The following is a 14402-nucleotide window of genomic DNA, read 5'->3' as shown; positions in this document are numbered from 1 at the left end:
ACATTACCCCCTTTTGCCCGTACAAGTCATGCAGAAACTTAGAAGGCTTTGTGTCAGTTGAGCGGCTGCAATTTGCTTTTGTACGATGCTTACACTTTGTCCACGAAGGCTGCAACATGTTCGAATGCTGTGCTATTTAGGCGTGAAACACGGAGTTACAGATGTCCAGATTTGTTGTTCTGTGTGTCTAACATCTGTGCCAATGTTACCTTCTTTTTTCCATAAAACGTTCCAGCCAAGCCAAAGCTAGAGCAAAGCCTGTCGTGCGTAGCTGCAACAGACGACGGCTCTAGCTATGACATCGCTGCTGCTACAAGGGTACGTTGAGACGATCTCCCTCGCCCGGAAGGCAGCTGTGGTGCTGAAGGAGGGTCTTGCACTTTTGTTTCCAGCTGGGTGGTATGCTGAGGAACAGGGCTGAGTCAGAAAAGAGTACACGCAAGAAGGAAGAAAGGAAGAAGGCCCGAGAGGATGAGAAGCTGGAAAAAAGGAGAGTGAAGGAAGAGGTATGAATTTTTTTATACCACTTTGAATCTGCTCACGTACAGGGCCAATAGGTGCCAGGAAAACCAATAGAATAGAATAGAAGTAGAAAGAAAAAGCTGGAAACGTGTTCCACGATGCTTGATGTGTGAAAGCACTGAATGATTTAAAAGATTATTTCGTCACGTATGTCCTTGAGGTAGTTCACGAGGGCACACAGCGCTGGTTGTTGGTGCTGCTTTGGCCAGCTCCCCAGTACCTTCTCAACACTAAAAGGTCGAAGGAAAATCAAAACAGAGACGACTACATTGGAAGCTGTAAACTTCCAAGCTGTACGACTTCCAATCTAGACGGTGTAACGTGTCCCCGTGGTTCAAGTGGACCAAATACTGTCAAAGTACGTAATTGATTTCGTGTGGAATATATTTTTTTTTGCGTTTTGGGGACGGATTTCAATTGGAAACCAAATTGCGGGAACTTGAATTCCTGAAAGGTGCGGGCTCATATCCCTTGGTCACTACAGAGGTGAACCCTAGACCAGGCTGGTGTTACTAATGATTCAGAAACAAATTATGAATAAAGAAGTGTCGTATTTGGTACATATTGTGATTCCGCATTATCACGTTCTTTCTTCAGTCGTCAAGGTGGCCACAATGTTCATATTCAGTGTCTAACACCGTAAACGGTACATCCAATTTGCGGGTACTTAAATTCGCGGATTTTGCACACGTTCAGCAGGAAAAAACTACTTTTACCGTAAGTCATGTCTTTGATGCTCCACGCACAGTGACAAGCATTGCTGCCATTGTGCAAGATATTTGTGCACATGATCATGTCAGGAAGTCGAGTTAAGCCTCCAACATGACACTGCACTGCCCATGGCTGCCTTTTCAAGTCGTTTCCGTACATTTAATTCTGCGGTTACGAGACACCGTACAGGAAAAATGTTGTGTATAGTGTCTCTCATTAAACTGCTTGATGAATGAAGCAGGGTCTTGAGCAGTGCTAAGTGCCACTGCCTGGCTTCTTTAAACTGCCGATATATCGCACAAGTATGCGACCACCTCTGAAATCGGGGATTCTCAAACTGGGTCCCGCAGCGGTTCACGAGGGTTCCGCGGCAGGCTCATGGCACGCAGGAGAGAATGGCTAAAAAGCACGCGAGCTGGTGATTGGCACGCGCTTGTTTCAGGATTTTTAAAAGATCCGACGAGGATTGTCTCCCATTCTGTTATCTTTCTTTTGCGGGAAATTCCCAAAGTAAAGAGTTCATTAATGAATCTTAGGTAATTACTCGTAGTTACATTCTCTATTCGAGAGGGTGTCCACCTGGTCGCATAACTCAACTGCAAGAACAACATTCATGCTGTTCTGCACAACATTCATGCAAAAATTATGTAAGGGATAAAAAAAAATGCCCCATCTTAAGGGTTTCTTGGACTCGCAAAGTTTGAGAACCCCCGTTTTAAATCGATCTGCTCGTATCGAGCTGTAGCCCCCTGTGGGTGACCCTATTGATGGAATGTATTTGCTGTAGGAGCGGCAGAAGCGGCTGACCGAAAAGAAGAAAAAACAGAGAAGCGGTGCAGCCGGCGCTAAGGGTCAGCCAGGCTTGGAAGATTTTGTCCAGTCAGACGAAGTTGCCACGCCCCTCTTTGTCGACAAGTGCATCCGGTTCATCGAAGAGGAGGGCCTCGATTCTGAGGGCATCTATCGAGTTCCCGGCAATCGAGCACACGTGGACTTGCTCTTTCAAAAGTTTGACGAGGACCCCTCAGTCTCCATTCGGGACCTTGACATCCCCGTCAATGCGGTGGCGACTGCACTGAAGGACTTCTTCTCTAAGCGGCTACCACCGCTTCTTTCGCCTGCCGAAATGGACCAACTCACTGAGATAGCAGGTTAGCAAGGCAAACTTTTAAGAAGCTTCATATCTTTGTGGCTCCTCTTTCTAATTAATTTCCTCACGCAAAAGGTATCCAAGACCGGAGCTGCCGTCTGCTTGCTCTGAGGGAGCTCATAAAGAACCTTCCTCCAGTCAACTTCGAAATTCTGAAGTTTGTCTTTCACCACTTTGTAAAGTGAGTTTCTTTTGAGTCCCCGCCAGTGGAAAAACCTTCTTTTGAATTTCGTTGAACTACGTCTTTCTTTGTGGTACTCATCGGGTGTCACGACCAGCGAGGGCACGTCGTTAAACGGACATTATTCGCATACGTGTCGTATCCTAGCGTCTCTCCAGTGAACCACCCTCGGCGTGTGCCAAAAGCAAACCCACGTGCGTAGCAGAAAGGACCAAAACCAGTCCGAAGTTGGACCGACGAGCTCGCGTCATGTCCCCACTGGTCCCTACTTCTGTCGTCCCTATCTAGCTCCACCTGTTGAACACTGAAATCACCTTCTCCGGCACTGTCAAGGTCATACCATAAGCAGTTGTGAAAACGGTCCATTTGTAGTAATTTTAAACGTAATTCAAAACTATTCGAGGTAACAAATAACAAAAAGATAACAAATTAAAGTTTTGTGAGATAATTGAGGACCCTGGTTTTCTGCTGCGGCAAATTCAAAATTCCGCGGCACTGACTTCTAAATTCCGGGATTTTCCGTGGCAAGAAGTCAATGGCTGCTTGAAGCGGGAAACCCTATTTTCTTGGATGATGTCGGTTCAAAAAGTATTTTATAAACTTCAGCATTACATGATACCTTGTGATCTCCTCTGACAGCGAATGCTGTTGTCAGCTACAATTATTTTTTACCTGCTGAAAGATATTTCAGCATCTGCAAAGTTTATAGGAATTGACAAATACTTGATGGAAATAAACGCTAAATTCGGAGCAAGGACCCTAATTCCGTTCCAAAACCCAATTATTGTATTTACTCGCATAATTTGCGTGCTTTTTCTTCCTTAAAAATTGGAAAATTTAGGGATGTGCGAATTGTGCGGGAACGTTTGTTGCGATATTCGAACGACGCAAAGTTTCAAACTTTTAGTATGCGGGTCGTATAGGCTCTCGGTAGGGCCGATACTGACGTTATCACTGCATTGCGCCAGCGAGAAATACCGCGCAACCGCCGACGGCCGGGAGGCAAAACGGCGGCCCACTACCGCTCATATACCGGTGAAATACGTCGAGACGCTGCTGGCAGACGCCACTAGTCCGCACTTGGCAGCCGAAAGCACACTATGTTTGCAAACTTTGCCATGTTGTGCTGTAAGGTGTGTCCAGCGATTCTGCAGGGGAGGGGGTATGTTGTACAATTGAAGGCACAAACGTCATCAGTCGCCCAACAATCGCTGCACATAGCACACACACCATGCCTCGCAGCAGCAAAAATTATGTGTCAAACAATTCATCTTGACGAGCTCTATCTGTATGTGTGTATATAACATAAAGAAAAAAATCCTATTTGAAAGCTATATGTGTATGATATAGTGCATCGAAGTATGTATTAGCTTCCAATGTTGGGATATACGAGGGTGACTCAAATGAGAACCATAAAACCGATAAAAAAATTGCAACTCCACTCGAAAGGACTCGATTGGCTCAAATATCGTTACTCTTCATTTGAAGTGTGATCAGAAGGGTGAGTGCGATGTAGAGGCGACGAGGAAGAATGCACAAGAGTTAAGCAATAGCAAGTGGCTCCGCCGTATTCTCGCTTAGCCCTGAGGGATCCCTGCGCTTCGAGGGAGCCTTCCAGTCGCTTTGGCAATGCATTGTGCACGCGCCCAATGCATTGCCAAAGCTACTAAAAGGGTCCCTTGAAGCGCAGGGGTCCCTCAGGGAGCACGAATAAAGCGAGGATACCAAAGAGGAACAGCGTTATGTCACTCATTTACCTCACGGTGAACAGCTAAGGCCCACTGAAATTCACAGACGAATGGGTATTCACTATGGCAGTGCATATTTGTCACTACCACAAGTCTGTGAGTGGACGAGGAAGTTCCGAGATGGAGTGCATTCAATAACAGATTTGCGACGACCAGGTCAGGCATTCCGTGTGGTGACACCAGAACACATTGCAGCAGCTGAGACCATCGTGAAGGAAAATCGCCACGTAAAAATGGATTAAATAGCCGCACATCTTGGTGGTTCTGTTGCAGCACGTCAATGCTCGACCCCATACTATGCATTCAAGTCTGCCACATGGCCACTCTATGCGTGTCGTCAGGCGTGCAATATTGTTTCCAGTGCAAACATGGGGTATTGTATCACGCAGTAAAAAAAGTTTGTATTCGGGGCACCTTCCATGCCTCCCGTAATGAACTTGGCTTCGTTTTTGCAGAGTGGCAGAAAACTGTCGCCTGAACAGCATGGACAGCAAAAACCTGGCCATCTGCTGGTGGCCAACATTGCTCCCATTAGAGTTCAACGACATGGGCATGTTCGAGAGGGTGCGACCGCACCTCGAAGACTCTGTGCAGACGATGATTGACCAGTTCCGCTTCCTCTACTGCAACCAGGAAGAGGTGCTCAAGGTTTGACACTCGTTCTGCTCGGTTGTGCCAAGATAGCCAATGGGAGAGTGTCTCGCTGGAACCAGTTGCGGTCGGCGCCTGCCCGACCCAGGGTTGCCGGGGGTGCGAAAGAAGTGCACAGAGTGTGTGTGCGTCATTCCACGGGAGGACGATTGCTCGTTGCTCGACAAGCGGCAGCGTGAGGGGCCGCTCGCGGAACATTTTGGCAGGGTATGGAGGATGTGGTCCGTCTTCGGAGCTACTCCTGATTGTTCTAATTCTTCGTGCATTTTTTTTTTTTAAATTGCCACACGTATTTATAGTTCTACATGTGTTGGACGTGACGTCACACACAGTTGGGAAGTAGTGCTAGCTTTTTTATTTTCTATTTTAGAACTATCACGAAGCCTACCCCTTAGCCACACAAATAGATCATAATTTAACTCGCTGCCTTTCCGTTGCGATGCGGAATTACTTTGTTCTTCTTTCATCCTGTCTCTGTTCTTCCATCTGCTCTACCATTTGCCATTTTCTTATTATTCTTATTACTATTTATAGAGGCACAGTTTTTTGGCCTACCTATCACTATTGCACACAGGACGTTCCTCAAAATCGTTTTGTTGCAGGACTTTTAAGCTTATTTTCTCTGTTCAAACCGTCATCCTTCTAGAATTTTATCTGCTTGGGTACGGAAGATGCAGTTATGACCCGTGCACCTTCGTTTCTGCTGCCCCGATTTTAAGTTTTCACACTTTCACTTCTGCTCAGATATTCCTGTCAGTATGAAGACGAACCAGCATTGAAATGCAACCAATATTCGCATGACTTACTTCCTTTCTTCCTCTTTTTTTTTTTTTTTCGTCTTCTGTGTGTGTTTAAGAAAAAAATTTTGGGTTCCCGTCCAGTCCCGAAGGAACCTGAGCGCATCACCGATGGTGAAACCGGAAAGTCCAGCATTGTGATATATACATATCGTTTTCCTCCGTATGCCGTATGTTTGGTCACATGGTTTTCTCAATTTTGTGTTCTGCTTTTTACGTACGCTTTTTGGGTGTACAGGAGACAGGAAATCACACGAAGATGGCGTGAGCATTTGCATTGTAGTCAGCTAACGACTTTTTCTTCTTTTTTTTTTTTTCTAGCGTGCATTAGCTGCGATACTCGTGACTATCGCAACCCTCCCCGACATGTTCCTGTGTTCGAATGGAGCGCTTTGTCACCGTGCAGTAGATAAATCTTGTGTCAAAGTTTGCACGGGGTGACTTCCAAGTCCAAACCACCACCCCCCAGCTGAGAGGCATGTAATTTTGTTAATTTACTTTATAAATATATAAATATATATATAAATAGGAAAGAAGTGACGTTAGAGTATTTTAATTTACCTGTACAGTTTTTCATTTTGCATGGCAGACGGCTGTCGTCTGCGGTGGGGAAGTTTGGTGAGGGCTGCGGAAGCATTGTATGATAGTTTAAGGACATAGGATAAGAGTATCGACATGGATGGACTCCCATTTTTTGGGCAACCCCCGCAGTCCCTTCTCCAGTGCGAGTGTGTGCGTGTGTTCGGCACAAAATAAGAATAAACGTGTTTTGTGAGTGGTGTATGAATAAAGTGATGATAGAGACAGGTGAATACATCAAGCAAGGTGTCTGGTGATTTTAAGCTGCACTATGAGCTTGTGTGTATGTATCCCACAAGCCAGTTGCACAGTGCAACATCGAATTGCAGCAGCTCTATGTTTGCAATCACATTGACATGCTTCAAGATATGTGCTCAGAGGCGTACCTAGGGTGTGGTAACTGGGGGCGACTGCCCTGGGCACCACCTCGCGCCGGCGAAAAGTGTGGAAAGAGGTGAAATGGGAAAAAAATATTTACGTTAGTGATACCGCAGACCAATCTGCAGCAGCGAAAGACAGGAAGGTTAAGCTATGAATTTTGTTTACCGTCAGAATTTATCTTCAATAGTCCAAGTTTTAATGCACTAAAATTGTTAAATGAAAGACTAGCAGTCTTGAACTCAATTTTGAGTTGATAACGTGGTAATGTTGTCCTAGAGATGCTTTGACAGGGGCACATTCACACTTCTTGCCATGGGCACCTTCTCAGATACGCCACTGTGTGTATTGCACCGCATATGTGACCACACTGATCCTCCACCACACACTAAGCACTGTGTGCAGCACTGCAAGAAATCTAAAAAGCATCCGATGAAGTACCTGGGTGAAGACAGTATAAAATTTGATATTAATTTCCAAATGGCACAAGAGCAGGGTGTTTACCAACCTGGAAAACAGGGAATTGTCAGGGAATTTGGCCAAAAAGCAGCTGAAGTCGGGGAAAATCGCAGACAAGTGCCGTGATGATGCATGGCGAATCGCGAGTGCAGACCGGTGGTTGAGTGGCGATGCCGCAGCACGCGAGTAGCAGTTCACCAGTATGACGAGTTCAGAGGCAGAAAAATAGGATAGCCTCACTAATACTTAATAAATGGCCTATTTTATGAGGTCCTGTATCAAAACGTAGCACGAGGCACCAAGTTCCCTTTTGTTTTTGTAAGGGAATTTGCTTGAAATAGTCAGGGGAAACCTGGAAAAGTCAGGGAATTTGAAGACTGCAGTTTGGTAGACACCCTGAAGAGGCTCATAACTCAGTGCAGGTTGGTCATCACAGTAAGCACTTTCCCGAAGAAATTAAGCATCAAAAGCCACCATAGAACTGAATGTTCCTAGCTATGGTTTGGGCCCTGTAGTTACAAGCTGGTTTTATACAGCAGGCAAACTGAAAGCTTGTGGAATTTTGCAACATTCTTCACACTTTTCGAAATGCCAGTTTTATTTTCAACACATTGTGGAGGCAACAACCAAACAAAAACAATATTTAGGAACCCCTCCCCCAGAAGGAGTGAACATAAGAAGCAGCTCGCTGATAAATCCCCCTTATGTTCCACTGAAGCCTCGTTGAATAGAACTTGTCCGAAGTCTCATTGTCAACCTCTTCCAACAGTTCATCCCCATCGGAGTCGAGCTGCAAACGAGGTGTCCGAGGTCTGCATTCTCCCTGGCTCCGGTCACCAAAAACGTCTTCGTTAGCTTCGTCGTACAAACCTTCTTCATAAAGTCGTCTGCTTGCCAGTCTCTGGGTCGTCGGATTAAAGAAACCCTTTTTGTTGGAATCTTTCTTGCTCTTGAAACAGCCAGCAATGGTCTCGAGTCTCTTTCCCACCATCGACTTGAACGTGACCCAAGAAAATAGTTTGTGAAGCCTCTTCCTTTCAGCCGTCGACTTTGTGCCCGGAACGCTGATCCCAGAACTAGACGACTGAAGCAGTTTTGTGACGCTGCTGATCGTGGGGTCACTGTCCCTGTTTGGACTGTGAGTGGTGGGAGTTAAGGGTGCGTCTGCAGGTTCATTCGTACCACTAAGCGTGCTGGTACTGCTGCTGCTGCTGCTACTGCTTGTACTTCTCATGTTGGTCATTGGTCGGCAACTGTCTTCAGCACTTTGGTCCAGAGACATTCTGTGAGAACTAATGGGTGACAGCGTGCTTGGCGTATTCATGAAGTTAACCCTCTGATCTGAGATGTCCAGTATTGTGGCAGTCTGCTGCTCCTCAGCATTATTTCTCTCAACTTCTTCATCACTCGTGTCTTCGTGAAACAATGCATCTGAGCTTACGGCTGTTGCAGCAGACACGTCAAGTATCTCTGGTGGATGTTCCAGTAGTGGAGGAGTTGGAGTCCTGGACTGGATGGTTTCCGAGCTGGCCTGAAGACTGTTGAGGAATGGCGTGGTATTTTCTTCTTGTTTCAGAGGTGGGAAGACGTCGAGACTTGAGCAAAAGACATCGGGACTTTCATCGTATGATACATTCTGTACCTGAATGAGCTGTGCACCAGTTGCACCGGCGAGGTAAGTGACATCTGTGATGGAGACTTCAGAGCCATCGGGTGTTAGGTATTCGTTCACGGTTGATATACTGTCACAACGCTCCAGGTTCACGTCAATGATTTCGTCGAGTGCACTTGAAATGTGTAGTTTTCGACTGTCTGAAGTGATGGCACCGCTATCAACAATGGAAACAGAAATGGATGTAGCCTGTTTAACTTCACCTTTCATTCGCAATTCAAGCTGATATTGAATGTCTCTCTCCGGTAGTTGAGCTTGGCAGTGGTCACCTTTTTCTTGAACAGTGTAAATAATATGTTCCTTAGACACCATACTGCAATTATCCACTGTCGGCTCACCGCAAGCCTCACCGGCCCCCAGATCCACGCAGCTCGAAGTCTTTGCGCTGAAACCAGAGGTCATACCATGAAATCAAACGTGAGCAATCTTTCGTAAAAGCTCGACAAAAAACTTACAATGTGTGCATGTAGGTATCTCCTTCATGTTGCGAGGTGTCTTCTTCTGGGTCCCCGTTTTGTTGACTACGTGATTCCACAGCAGGTACGAGAAATGAATGTGTCCCCCCTTCGGGTGAAATTACAACCTGTTCAGGTGGCTGGCTCATTGTTCATGAGCAGACTGCCACTGCATGGAGCGTACCACGCTGATGACGAGTAACGCGAAGGACTTTTTGGAAAATCAGTCCCGAAAGTATGCTTTAAGTTCGGTGGAACATCGATGGATTGGTTTGCAATCACGAGCCAGTGATTCCTCTTCTTCGTTGTGCTTTGCCAATGAAATGCACAATTGGAAGTGCTGCCAATGTCAATTTATATCAAATATCCAGTGATGGCTTGTTAATTATTCCCCGCTGTGACAGCTGAGAAAGACATTTCCGTTTTATTGTAGCGAAACAGAGGTAATTCCCATTTCTGATATATTAAGCAAGGGCAGATCGAGACCCTCGGAGCAGTGGTTTATTGTTTCCCGAACGCCTAGTTAGATTGTCCTGCTTCACGCCTGCCCTTATAAAAAGGAAAGAGGTAAACCTGAACCTGGGAAGGGGTGAAAAACCTAATATTTAACCTAATGCTTGTTTTTTAGGGGGGAGATAGCCCCTCTTCCCCCGCGCGACGTCAATATGGGGCCGTCGTTAGCTGAACGCTATGCCCTATACAGTTACGTAGTACGCGGCAGTTACCCGGCCAGCGTTTAGGAGGCTTAGGAGGAGTCGATGTTGCAACTGACCTAGCTTCTACATCATAGTCTATATTGACCGAGGGCGCATGGTTCTAACCATGGTTCTAACAATGTACGTCGTCGTATCGTCATAGACATTACTTTAAAGCCAAAAGCCAAGTTGCATGATCCAATGGCCAAGGCCAATCCAAAACACCAAGGTTTGCGCCATTTCCACACGTGCTTCTCTGAATACTCTTATGGTTGGTCATCGTGATTAGTGTATTGGAATTATATGATTGTAAATTGCGCGTGAAAGTTGTTAAAAGGTGCCCGTATTCACCAACTTTTGCTAGACTGTGCCTTTCTTCGTGACGATCGCATAAGAAGAAATCTGGCATGATGGACGGCGCGAAGACGGCGACGAAGAATAAGGTTAAGAAACGACTGCCGAAAGCCGTGGTGAAGGCACAAGAAGGAATTGATTCGCCGTCGCACGGTAACGATGCCGTGAAACGAAAGCGGCCGTCTAAGCAAGCTGCGGACGACGACGGTGAGAAGGGCAAGATGAATGGTCCAATCACGAAGAAACGGAAGGTTCAAAAACTTCACTCGAACGCCGTTGCACAGCCGAAAGTTGATTCCGCATCCCAGGGTGGCGATAACGTCAAAACAAACCAGGCTGTCAAGCGGGCCTTCCCTCAAGAAGGTAAGGAAAGTGTCACTACAGGACAGCTGAAGAAACTTAAGCTCAAGCAAAAAAAGAAAACCGACGAAGAGAAACGCGATGGGGTGAAGCCTGGGGTGCAAGCAAAACATAAAAAAACGGTACATAACCCTGAAACAGAGGATCTAGGTAACAGTGACAAAATAAAACAACCCGAGCATAAAAAGAAACCACGGAAACCTGAAAGAGAGAGCCAAGTTAATAGTGAAAAAACGAAACGGACAAATCCTAAATTGCGTACAGAGAAACAAAGGTTTGTACATAGTGACGGTGCAGCCAGCCAAAGCAACGGTGACAGAACGGAAGAATTGAAGCCCGAAATGCAAGCAAACGAGGAAAACCTTGCACGTAGTCCCCATGAGAATGAAGAAACCAGCAGCAACAAGACAAAACAATCTAAACGTAAAAAGCAAGCACAGAAGTCTAAGAGAGAGAGCCAGGTAGATAGCGAAAAAATGAAACCGACAAAGCCTAAATTGCATATAAAGAAACAAAGGTTTGTGCGGAGCGACGGCACAGCCTACCAAAGTGACAGTGACAGAACGGAGCAGTTGGAGCCCGAAACGCAAGCAAACGTGCAAACTTTTCCATGTAGCGCCCACGAGAATGAAGAAACCAGCAGTGACAAGACAAAATATAAAAAGCAAGCACAGAAGCCTGAGAGAGAGAGAGACGTAAATAGCGCAAAGGCAAAACAGACGAAGGCTAAAATGCATTTCAAGAGACAAAGGTTTGTACGAAGCGACGGCACAGCCTACCAAAGTGACAGTGACGGAACGGAGCAGTTGAAGCCCAAAATGCAAGTAAATGAGGAGAACTGTACACATAGCCCCTGTGAGAACGAAGGGACCAGCAGCAACAAGACGAAACAACCTAAGCATGAACAGCAAACAAGGAAGCCAAAAGTTGCACATATCCCTGACAGAGAAGACCAGTGTACCAGTGACAAAACGGGAGAGGTAAACCATAAATTCCATACGAAGAAGCATGTACATCCTAATCCCGAAATGCAAGCAAACACGGAAAACATTGCACATGAGCCCTACGGGAAGGAAGAGACCGGCAGTTACAAAACAAAACTGGCGCGCCCAAGAAGGCAAAAAGGAAGAAAGAAGATTATACCAGTCAAGGAACGTGTTGCTTCTAAAGAACCTTCACTGTTGTACCTTCATGCTTTTGGAACACCTGTATGGAAGTTTTGCAAGAAGAAACAATATTGGCTAATCGAGAATGCGTTTGATGAGGACTCTGTAAGTTTCACTTGTGGTGCTTTGACAGGTTTGCTTTGGGATATATATATATATTGTTGATCTTTGTGCAGCTTGGAGAGGATGACTTCCAGCTCTTCCTGCAGTACATTGAGAACATGCGAGGAGTTGCACGTCAGGAACTTCAGGTCTTAGCTAACAACCTTGTAAACAGATATTCCTCTTCGAAAGGTAATACTGCATGTTATGCGCTGGCACTCGACATCGATGATCGCTGCACACACATCTTTTGTTCCAGATGGTGCATCAGCGAAGCAGTACGAGAGGGCACGATCTGTTATACAGATGTTGGCGGAATAATTTGGGCCTCGGTTTTACCTCATTGATGTAATTATTTCATAAAGTCATTCCTCGGTAACCAGAGTGAGTTGTGTTTGGTACAGATGGAACCCCTTTTCAGGTTTTAATGCAGCATTGAAGTGCCATCCATTACAAACCAAATCTTGTCTTCAAAATCTTGCCCAGTTTATACCTCATGCTGTATTCTCCCAAATTTCTCTGTGCAAAACTGAAGTATCACAAAGTTAATTTCTAGTTTTGAGAAGTATGACATCGTAGAGTATGAAATCTGCAATGTGTCTGGCAACATTGTTCCCCAAAGGTTGACTTCAGTCTCCCCACCGCAGCTGCTGGCAGACTTCTTATGTTGGGTGAAGGGCAAAGACACTCGAGTAACCCTAGGCAACAGATGATATCACTCTGTCTATGAAGCTGTGCAGCTTCTTTCAGGACCTCGTGATACTTCGTAATGTTCATCAATGACCGTTATAATTGAAGCAAGTACTATAACAACTACGTACATACATTGGGATTTTTGCAATTGCATATGGAAGGGTTCTGCTTTGATGCAATACTGAAGAAAGGGAGAATACGCCATGACAGTACACCTCTGCACATGAGAGAAAGAAGAGGTTGGAGCACGTGACAAAGAGTCTGTCCACTCAGAAGGCAGCAATAAGGGGGCATTCGCAGATAACATTATGGCGATACTAGACAACACTAGCTATTATCTGTTTCTGATACCAGCTTTGTTTCGTTTCCATTACGTTTCCGTTACTGTGTCCGGTGTTGCAGAGCTGCGGGAGGACAGCCCATCCGGCTCTGTGAGCACCCTGTTTTGCCCAAGTGCTGCTTCGGTGTCACGCGTGCACACTACACAAGTACGGTCGACCCCCGTTTATCCGGACTTCATTTATCCGGATCCCGCGGTATCCGGACAGAAGGCACGGGAACGAATTTTCCTCCATGTATTTTCTTCTCGTTTATCCGGACTTCAGCTTCCGGACTCGGACAAGAATTCCAGGGAACGAAAGTCGAAAATTCTTGTAATCCAGCTTCAGTTATCCGAACTACCGTGAGTAAGAGGAGACACTGACCCCGCTTCGTCACCCTTTTCATGTGTTGGGATTATTCCCGTCACACGTTAGGGACCTACATTGCTCCGTAGGGGAGACAACCGTGCACGATGACCCCCTTTTCTATTTGTGTGCGTTGGGTCACGTTGACCAGTCGAGTCATTTGGAAATATCTCGAGCAACTGTCCGGTTCTAGAGCGGAAAACTCCAACCCGAGGGCCTGCTGCTTACGGCCCGTTGGCCGATGAAGACATTCCCCTAGGTGAGCTGCGATCCCTGATGCAGAGGCTCACTGTGACTGCCGTAGATGATGCTGCGGTTTCTGACTACGTTGACGTTGATAAGGAGATGACGCGTGCGCAGTGGCGTAGCCAGACCTCCAAGGTAGGGGGGGCTCGATACGAAAACTCGCCCCCCCCCCCCCCCCCCCGCTGATCCTGTGTCGACAACACACACATACTTGTGCACACTGCAAACTGAGGATTAAAAAAAGGAACGAAAATAGTTGATTTAGACGTTCACAGTACGATTACATGTATAGGCTGTCATGACCAATGAGGTGGTGTCACGAGATTGGAAGTATTTTGAGAAGCTCATACTTTGAAAACCACTCAAGAGTGCTTCTTAGATAGACGCCATGAACTGCAAGAACTCTCGCGATCGCCACACTGGTCCCCCCCATATATTATGTTCTCGGATTTGCACGATTTGTGTGGGTCGGTCCGTGGCAGGTAGGGGGGGCTCGCGCCCCCCCTAGCCCCCCCGTGGCTACGCCACTGCGCGTGCGCAGCTATGACTGATGACGGGTGTGATTGCTGCTGTTGGCTCCGATGATGTGCAGCAAGATGGTGCCGATGACGCCAGTGAGAAACAAGGCTCCGACATTGACACTTTGCGTCCGCACTGACATTCTTCGAGCAGCACAACAGCGTGGCTCAACTCTATGCAATTAGCAAAAGTTTGCAGGAATCGAGTGCCTACACTACTATGTAACAGCTGTCATTGACGAGATTTGTGTGTTTTAATTAAACCTTGCACTGTAGAAA

General features: G+C 46.3%; 3 protein-coding genes across 10 annotated transcripts in view; 2 read left to right on the top strand and 1 right to left on the bottom strand.

Moving 5' to 3' along the window:
• LOC135391307 (rho GTPase-activating protein 190-like) overlaps nucleotides 1-6572 on the top strand; it is a 47090-nt gene extending 40518 nt beyond the window's left edge. For all 7 annotated transcript variants that reach the window (XM_064621535.1, XM_064621531.1, XM_064621534.1 and 4 more), the window contains 5 exons: nucleotides 236-318; nucleotides 393-506; nucleotides 2021-2384; nucleotides 2459-2564; nucleotides 4768-6572. In XM_064621535.1, the coding sequence (XP_064477605.1) occupies nucleotides 236-318; nucleotides 393-506; nucleotides 2021-2384; nucleotides 2459-2564; nucleotides 4768-4966 (866 nt within the window). In that variant the 3' untranslated portion in view covers nucleotides 4967-6572. The remainder of the gene's footprint in view (nucleotides 1-235; nucleotides 319-392; nucleotides 507-2020; nucleotides 2385-2458; nucleotides 2565-4767) is intronic.
• Nucleotides 6573-7753: 1181 nt separating this feature from the next.
• LOC135391306 (uncharacterized protein DDB_G0271670-like) lies at nucleotides 7754-10098 on the bottom strand. 2 transcript variants are annotated; one of them, XM_064621528.1, is made up of 3 exons: nucleotides 9304-10098; nucleotides 9052-9233; nucleotides 7754-8988 (listed from the first exon to the last, which is right to left on the bottom strand). In XM_064621528.1, exons 1-3 carry the CDS (start codon nucleotides 9450-9452, stop codon nucleotides 7820-7822), a joined length of 1500 nt encoding a protein of 499 aa, XP_064477598.1. In that variant the 5' UTR covers nucleotides 9453-10098; the 3' UTR covers nucleotides 7754-7819. The 2 variants fall into 2 exon arrangements, with proteins under 2 accessions (XP_064477598.1, XP_064477597.1); XM_064621527.1 differs by having other exon boundaries at nucleotides 7754-9233; nucleotides 9304-10094.
• A 98-nt stretch (nucleotides 10099-10196) lies between these two features.
• On the top strand, nucleotides 10197-12359 carry LOC135391305 (uncharacterized protein DDB_G0284459-like). The gene is made up of 3 exons (XM_064621526.1): nucleotides 10197-11983; nucleotides 12055-12172; nucleotides 12240-12359. Exons 1-3 carry the CDS (start codon nucleotides 10406-10408, stop codon nucleotides 12299-12301), a joined length of 1758 nt encoding a protein of 585 aa, XP_064477596.1. The 5' UTR covers nucleotides 10197-10405; the 3' UTR covers nucleotides 12302-12359.
• Nucleotides 12360-14402: the final 2043 nt, after the last annotated feature.

Source organism: Ornithodoros turicata, chromosome 4 (genome assembly GCF_037126465.1).
Source record: "Ornithodoros turicata isolate Travis chromosome 4, ASM3712646v1, whole genome shotgun sequence".
Taxonomy (NCBI): Eukaryota; Metazoa; Arthropoda; class Arachnida; order Ixodida; family Argasidae; genus Ornithodoros; species Ornithodoros turicata.
Note: the sequence above shows the minus strand (reverse complement) of the source record. Positions and strands in the feature narration are given on the sequence as shown.

Excerpts from the sequence above, each read along its gene's own strand:
- LOC135391305 (XM_064621526.1), top strand. The coding sequence starts at position 10,406 with ATGATGGACGGCGCGAAGACGGCGACGAAGAATAAGGTTAAGAAACGA. Across the intron at positions 11,984-12,054 it reads ATGCGTTTGATGAGGACTCT|CTTGGAGAGGATGACTTCCA; the intron begins GTAAGTTTCACT and ends ATCTTTGTGCAG. Across the intron at positions 12,173-12,239 it reads CAGATATTCCTCTTCGAAAG|ATGGTGCATCAGCGAAGCAG; the intron begins GTAATACTGCAT and ends CTTTTGTTCCAG.
- LOC135391306 (XM_064621527.1), bottom strand. The coding sequence starts at position 9,452 with ATGAGCCAGCCACCTGAACAGGTTGTAATTTCACCCGAAGGGGGGACA. Across the intron at positions 9,234-9,303 it reads GATACCTACATGCACACATT|CGCAAAGACTTCGAGCTGCG; the intron begins GTAAGTTTTTTG and ends CTCTGGTTTCAG.